We start from the raw sequence: 8,118 nt of genomic DNA, 5'->3' as shown, positions 1-8,118 counted from the left end.
TTTGTCCAATTTTTTTCAATGCTATTGGCAAAACTCGGGGGGATTAAAATGTAAAATCAAATTAACTGCAAAAATCAACATTTGCGGCTGCTGTTAGCAGGTAGTTGTGTGCCTTAACAATTCGAGCGTCTGGTCAAGGCTGCGGCTTTGTGGGCTTTCATTGCAAATTATAACTGTTGATAGTGGCCAGGAAACATTGACGATTTCGACAAACAATCGATTTTGTGACTTTAACTGAAAAGTTCAATAAATGTATTAATAAAAATGAAAAACACCGTTTTTTTAAGTAGCATTAAGACGATTTGATTGGAAAAGTTTGCGGGTAATTAAACAAAATGTGCCTCAAACATGCAAATACCAGCTTGCATGTTTGAGACTTGTCTAACGGATATCAAGGCAATAAAACCACCGTCAATTGACTTAGCGATAATCGCAGAACAAAATCCTTTCTAAACAGACATGAAAACCGCTTTAGCGCTGCACTTAGGCGATTAATTGTGCATTCTCATTAACCCAATCTTCGGCCTAGTGAAGAAATAAACAGGCGAAGGAAATCACGCATAAACACCAACAAGTTCAGTGCGGCCAAACTTGATTTCAATGCATACCAAGAAGCTTTTTAGGTGGCGTTGAAAAAACGCTTCAAACACCGCTAATTCTATGGACTTTTTAACGTAAAGCCCTTTGAAAAACACGGTTAAATTCTTCAGATCGAAAATAATCGTTTTGAGCAAATTTACGTGGTTTTTGATCGGCAATATTTTTCTTATCATGCACGATCTAGCAACCCAAACGTTTTCTAGAAGGTGCAAGGGCGGATCCCCATTCAATTCTCTATCCAACGATGCCAAAACAAATTCTGTGGCTCGAATGGTTCTTGAGAAACTTCGAAAAAAACAGCGACATGTTTAAGTGGATTTAGCAAACCGCGCAAATCTAAAGCTTCTTCTAAAATGAAAAATAGTGCACTTGAATGCTCTCTCCAGTAGAAGAAACTAGAGGCGTGGTACTCTAACGGTTCTCTAAAAGTGAGCAAAAATTTAAGCGCGATTCTGAAAAAATCGACTATTTTTGTACTTTCGCATTTTCTGAGATAACAAGAAACTTTTCCAAGACGATGTTTGATATGAAAAAGAGTGCACTTCAATGGTCTCTCTAGTAGAAGAAACTAGAGGTCTGCTACTCCAAAGGTTCTCTAAAAATCAGCAGAAATCTAGGCGCGGTTTTGAAAAAATCGACTATTTTTGCACTTTCGCATTTCCTGAGATAACAAGAAACTTTTCCAAGACGATGTTTGATATGAAAAAGAGTGCACTTCAATGGTCTCTCCAGTAGAAGAAACTAGAGGTCTGCTACTCCAAAGGTTCTCTGAAAGTGAGCAAAAGTCTAAGCGCGGTTCTGAAAAAATCGACTATTTTTGCACTTTTTTTGCACTTTGCGCAAACATTTTTTGAGAAAACTGCCAACATTTCCTTATCGATGGTTCACTTGCTAAAAAGGCCATTTATTTATCTCTAGAATAATGTACAAATGAGCGTTCTTGCTCATTTTGCCTCCGAGAAATGAGCAAAAGAGTGACGGAAAAACATGAAATTTTATCATAATCTTGCACCAAAGTGTCTGATATTAAAATTTCGCTTTCTGGGCCAAAACTATTCGAATTTCCTAATTCACGTTGTTACGACTGAATCGAGTTTTCAATTCTCTATCCAACGATGCCAAACCAAATTCTGTCGAATGGTTCTTGAGAAAGGTTTGAAAAATAATTAAATACCCGAAAACCCAAAACAAGTAGAAGCTTGAAAATTTCTGTTTATGGGTCAATTGAAACTTGCAACAAATCATCTAATGAACTTGCGTTTTCAACGTTTTGGAAATTTTGGCTCAATAGTGAACGTTCCGAAGGAACAGTGTTCTTCCAAACTTTTCACACAACACTTTCAAACCAGAACAACTAGAAACTCGAAAATTTCTGAGCTTTTTGAGAAATTTTGACCTTTCCGAATCCCACCTGATCTTGATTTTTCACGAGTGGACAAACCTTAACCTTTTAGCCAAGACATTGTTGAATTTATTTATAAAATTACTAAGAAGACTGATTTTTCCAAAGCATTAAATCGAGGCCATGCATTGAGCCCATGCATTTGGCTGGTGGAAAGACCACGCGTAAAAAACTAGAAATTTGATTTTTGTTGGCTCGCCCTGTAGATCGGTTGACGATAATTATTCAGCGTCGCCGTCGATTTAGTAAACGCGCAAACCCGTAGAAGTCAACCTGCAGGCAAATTATACACTGCGCTAAACAATTGCCAATCGTTTTCCGACTTTCCTGAAGGTTCTGCGGAGGTTACCAGCACGAATTTGCTCACTAATTCCGCTTAGTTACGGTTCTTTGCCAAAAGATCGGAGGTGTTTTTCCAGTGCAAACAGCGCGCAATCATCTAAAAATATTCTCCTCAAAAATAATCGACGGTCGGACAAATGACCATCGAAACAATGGCAGGCCACGCGCCAGCTTCTGGAAATACCCATGCTGGTGCATTTGGAGCGGTTGTTTCGTGATGGGTGAGCAAGAAATGGAGAATACCAATGTAAGTAAAAAAAACGAGGCTGGTTTGTTATTGAGCCGCCCCGGTAAAACGTTAGCGCCATGACGACGACGTCGATCGACGCCGTCGCGACGCACACTGGATCTGCACGTAAATAGACAATCCTTGTATCGAACAGCTGTTTTGAGCCCTTAAAATAAAACGGCCCCCCATTCGATCAAGTGCGCGGCTTTATGATGGCCGGAATTCAGCGATTTTTGCCAAAAAAACGGGTTTCCAGTGTGTAAAAAACGCCCACTAATCATGGCAAGTGGCCGCAGTGAAACAATGGAGCTTCCATGCGGAAGACAATGGAAAAGTTGCCAAATTTTCCATGATTTAGTTTAGGGAGGCGAAAGGCTCAGAAATGCGGCGACAAAGCCATCAGCATTCCCAGTCGCAGACTCAGAGTAGCGATGATGAGGGCAGCGCCGCCACCTCAAGCACAGTAAGTTGGGGAAAAAATCGATTTCAAAAACAAAGAGGAACATTTTCACGTGAAAAATCTAAAGCGTTTTCTAGCATAAGTCACCAAAAAACATTTTTTTGAAGACACCGTGTATAAACACCGCTTCCATCTATAGTTTTCCCACAATGACCCACGGAATTCCATCTAGGGGGCCGAGTTTTCAATTGTTCAAAACAATGCTCATCTGAATCATCCAAGCAAGCGCCCAGATTCGTGATAGGAATATTAAAAAATGCGTCCCAGAATAGATAATTAATTAATTAGTGGAGGAGGATCCTCGATCGACGCCACTGGCCATAAATGAGCGATTTCACTTTTGAGCCCAAAAAAAGGTTTAGGAGAAATCGTTAAAAAAAGTGAAACTTTCCAGGCCCAGATACTGGAAAGAGTCCAATCGGACAAAGTGATCGTCACCAAGCCGGAGGAGGATCGACGTCGTCGCACCATAATAGTGGAGAAGAAAAGCGGGAGTTTTGGCTTCACCATCCAGAGCTATGGGATCCACTACAAGAAGGAGAAGGAAATCGAAATGATCACCTATGTGGATTATGTGGATTATGACGGTCCAGCCTACAGGTAATCCGCATCCAGCGCCCGTCGAGATTTTTTGAGTTAATTTTTTCATTCTTTTTAATTAATAAATTCTTTCCCGGTCCAGAGCGGGAATGCGCGAAGGCGACGTGATCCTTTCAATCAACGGCACTGATATGGAGAAAGCCGACCACAAAACGCTGGTAAATTACATCAAAAACTGCGAGTCCAGGATGAGAATGGTGGTGCTGTTTGAGGACTGCGTCAGGAAGGTAATAAACCGATTTCTAGCTGGATTTATGCAGGAATTTTTTGCTAATCAAGTGAAAACATTAGTGTATTTTGCACAAAATCTGGTAAATATTGGCAGCTGTTTGAAGCGACCCTTGATATGCGCCCCAATGAGTTTCTCAGTCGCGTATTAGTTTTTTTCAAAAATTAATTGTGCAAAAACTGCTCTAAATCACAAGGCCTTTTCAACCCTGCTAAATAGGGATTACTTCACGGTTAAGATGCTGAAAATATCATTTTTCGAAACAATTCTGAAAAATATTTGCATCCTTTTGAAGTAACCGGTAAAACGGGCCTAAACGCATTTTTGCTTCCGCGCAGATTTCTTTAAGAATTAATTCAGCAAAAAGTACGGCATACTCAAAGGCGACTGTAACACCATTAGAAATAAAAAACTTCACTCTAAAATTCGTGAAAGACTGAAATTTTGCAAAAAATCTGGTAAATATTGGCAGCTGTTTGAAGCGACCCTTGATAAGCGCCCAATGAGTTTCTCAGTCGCGTATTAGTTTTTTCAAAAATTCAGTGTGAAAAAACTAGATTGTGTCAAAGGTGCATGCCATTCCATTAGGTAGAGAAAATGTAATTTTCTATGTTCTGTTAGTGAAAAGTTTTTAAAAAAAATCTGGCGAAGATTGGCACCCTTTTGATGCAACATGTAACATGCGCGCTGACACGTTTTTTTGTGCTCACAGTGTTTTCAAAAATTAATTTTGCGAAAACTACGCTAAATTGAAATACGTTTTCCACTAGGTTAAATAAGGATTACTGCACGGTTAAGATGCTGAAAATTTCATTTTTCAAACGAATTCTGAAAAATCTTTGCATCCTTTTGAAGTACCGCGTAAAACGGGCCCAAACGCATTTTAGCTTCCGGGTAGATTTCTTCAAGAATTAATTCAGCAAAAAGTACGGCAGACTGAAAGGCGACTGTAACACCATTAGAAAGAAAAATCTTCACTCTAAAATTCGTGAAAGACTGAAATTTTGCAAAAAATCTGGTAAATATTGGCAGCTGTTTGAAGCGACTCTTGATAAGCGCCCAATGAGTTTCTCAGTCGCGTATTAGTTTTTTCAAAAATTCAGTGTGAAAAAACTAGACTGTGGCAAAAGGTGCATGCCATTCCATTAGGTAGAAAAAATGTAATTTTCTATGTTCTGGGAGTGAAACTTTTTTTTAAAAATCTGGCGAAGATTGGCACCCTTTTGATGCAACATGTAACATGCGCGCTGACACGTTTTTTTGTGCTCACAGTGTTTTCAAAAATTAATTTTGCGAAAACTACGCTAAATTGAAATACGTTTTCCACTAGGTTAAATAAGGATTACTGCACGGTTAAGATGCTGAAAATTTCATTTTTCAAACCAATTCTGAAAAATCTTTGCATCCTTTTGAAGTAACCGGTAAAACGGGCCTAAACGTATTTTTGCTACCGCGCAGATTTCTTCAAGAATTAATTCAGCAAAAAGTACCACAGACTGAAAGGTGACTGTACCACCATTAGAAAGAAAAATCTTCACTCTAAAATTCGTGAAAGACTGAAATTTTGCAAAAAATCTGGTAAATATTGGCAGCTGTTTGAAGGGACCCTTGATATGCGCCCAATGAGTTTCTCAGTCTCGTATTAGTTTTTTCAAAAATTCAGTGTGAAAAATCTAGACTGTGTGAAAAGGTGCATGCCATTCCATTAGGTAGAAAATATATAACTTTCTATGCTCCGGGAGTGAAACTTTTTCAAAATTCTGGCGAAGATTGGCACCCTTTTGATGCAACATGTAACACGCGCGCTGACACGTTTTTTTGTGATCACTGTGTTTTCAAAAATTAATTTTGCAAAAACTGAGCAAGGTTAAAAGGCGATTTTAAGTGCATTCAAAAGACAAAACTTCCCGGTTTCAAACCACAGAGTTTCGTGTTTCAAAAAAGAATCTTAGGGAGATTGGCAGCCTTTTGAAGTGACATTTAGCACGGACTCCAACACGATTGTTAATTGCATAACAAGGATATTTTCAAAAATGAACTCCTCTGAAATGAGGTAAGACTGAAAGGCGTGTGAAACTCTGCTAAAAAGCCAAATCCTCACTTTGCATGCCCTGAAGAATGTCGTTTTTCGCAAGAAATATGGGAAAAATTGGCAAGTGGATATACGGAAGTAAAACTCGACACGTTGCTTAACGACTGTGTCAGTCGCGTTTTCAAAAATTACTTTTGGTAAAACTAGCCGAGCGTTGAACGCGCTTGCCACTTCGTGTGGACGAGAAAATCCCACTTTAAATGTTCGAGAAGTTGGAAATCTGGGAAAATTTGGCAACATAAGTTGGTAACAAAATTTGCAGGTGGAGCTCCACATGCGCTACATAAAGCTCCAAAACATCCTCGAAAGCAAAATGGACGAACTGGAGCGACTGTGCATCAAAGAGCGCCAACTTCTGGAAGGAAAATGGAAAACCCACAGCCTTCCAGCCCGGAAAAAGGCCTCGCAGAGCAACAACAGCGGCCCGCCCACCCCCCAAGGTGGCAACCATCCTTAATAAACCCACAAGGATTTATCGAAAAAAACATTCCAGGTTACTACAGCTTCTGCCGACCGACTGTATCCACTGAGGACGTTGCCAAAGTGGCCCAAAGAACGCAACCGGCCACTCCGCCTCTAGTATTCACTTACCAGTACCTGGACAACTCCTACCGCTACTTGCTGCAACCCTCCAACCACTCAAGCGGGGAATATTTGCTTACTTTTGAGCCGCAAAGGTAACCCGACTTACCACTTATAGCGCAATTAAACCGAAACTACGCCCAGAGTCTGTCTGTTTCTTGATGAATGAAGCTGGCAACGCCGTGGATCATTTATTTATAAAAAAGGTGTGCGTTACGGGACGTTGTTCATATTATTTATGGAAACCATAAAATATTGAACTTGTTTAAGCCACGATTGTGCTTTGTTACGGATTATTTACCAAAAATTTCCGCACAAAATCGCCACTTTTCCACAATCAAAGACATCAACAACAACCTTCGTTGCCTAGAAACCGTCACTGGTGACGTGTTTTCCGGAAACACGTAAACCTGGTCGACCAATCGCTTGTCGACTCTTTCAATACAAGACGTGCGCCATGGCAACGAGTAAATACAACCACATCAACTTTGAAATCAGTTGTTAGTAAAGCAGTATTTATTGCAATTGAAGTTTTAAATTAAGCGGTTTTTACACGTTCGTTTTGTGTGGTGAAAAAGTGTCTTCAACCGCTTCACACCGTGCGATATTTATCACTTCAAAACAGTGAAAAGTGGCAAAAGCAAAGTCGGGATGGTCTAGGGGTGGCGTCAACTAAAGAGGAAACACCCTGTACAAGTCCCCCTTTCTATCGGCAGATACGCTGATAGTCGGGACCCAAACTTTATCGTAAAAACGCCGTGCGACTCAACGCCGCCCAAGCAGCCCACCCGATCTCAGCAGAGCGCAGAAAAGCCCAAAAAAGGCCATGGACCATGTCACAGCTACGGAGGCCATCTATGCAGTCCATGCGTCACTGTGAACACCAACAATGGTCAGTGAAGTGTAAAGTCCGAAGTCCATTCGGACTGTTGATTTGTTGGGGATTTTCAGGCGACAACACCAGTCTTGAGGCGTACGACTTGGCCAGTCCATGTTGCGATCCACATTGTGTCCCGGCGCGGCGCAGATCCAGAAGCCAGAAGAGCGTCCAGGGCCGAAAACGAGAGTCCAAGACTGAAGAAACACAGACTGAACCTCAACAGGTAGGCCCTACTGTTAGAATAAGACTATAATCAAAATGCCTTTAATATTATCAGTATAAGTTCAGCCATATAGAGGGTTATTCACGCGATACGGCACGGAAGTTTGCGGCTAAACCGTTTGATATTTAAAAAGTGTTATTTTATGAGTTGTCCGACGCCTACCGAGCGCACATTTTAAGCGTTTTTTTAAATGGAATGTTTGGCTTCGCTGAACAAAATAAGTGTCTGTTTTAATAAGGTTTCTGATGCCTAAATCTTAAGGTTTTTCCAATAATACGATTTTAATCAAAATCTAGTCTAATTTTCACGTGTCAAATACTTTATAAGCACTTAAGTTATGTAAGCGTAATTTATAGTGAAGTGTAACAAGATGCAATATTTTATATCCCAATGATAATAAACTTACCATGTTATACAGGGTGTCCACAAATTTAAACTAATCAAATGAGAACTTTAAGTGGCTCTAACTTGATTAATTT

General features: G+C 40.2%; 1 protein-coding gene across 2 annotated transcripts in view; it reads left to right on the top strand.

The window, feature by feature from the left end:
- The first annotated feature begins 2,243 nt into the window (after nt 1-2,243).
- The window catches only part of LOC109539499, an 8,636-nt gene continuing 2,761 nt past the window's right edge, over nt 2,244-8,118 (top strand). The window contains exons 1-8 of one of the 2 annotated variants that reach the window (XM_048668936.1): nt 2,244-2,591; nt 2,932-3,036; nt 3,428-3,633; nt 3,716-3,860; nt 6,217-6,394; nt 6,448-6,631; nt 7,253-7,428; nt 7,488-7,639. In XM_048668936.1, the coding sequence (XP_048524893.1) occupies nt 2,562-2,591; nt 2,932-3,036; nt 3,428-3,633; nt 3,716-3,860; nt 6,217-6,394; nt 6,448-6,631; nt 7,253-7,428; nt 7,488-7,639 (1,176 nt within the window). In that variant the 5' untranslated portion in view covers nt 2,244-2,561. The remainder of the gene's footprint in view (nt 2,592-2,931; nt 3,037-3,427; nt 3,634-3,715; nt 3,861-6,216; nt 6,395-6,447; nt 6,632-7,252; nt 7,429-7,487; nt 7,640-8,118) is intronic. The other variant, XM_048668937.1, reaches the window with a different exon arrangement.

The sequence above is a fragment of the Dendroctonus ponderosae genome, unplaced genomic scaffold, assembly GCF_020466585.1.
Source record: "Dendroctonus ponderosae isolate FM_Combo_2020 unplaced genomic scaffold, Dpon_F_20191213v2 Dpon_F_20191213_8, whole genome shotgun sequence".
NCBI classification, from domain to species: Eukaryota; Metazoa; Arthropoda; class Insecta; order Coleoptera; family Curculionidae; genus Dendroctonus; species Dendroctonus ponderosae.
Note: the sequence above shows the minus strand (reverse complement) of the source record. Positions and strands in the feature narration are given on the sequence as shown.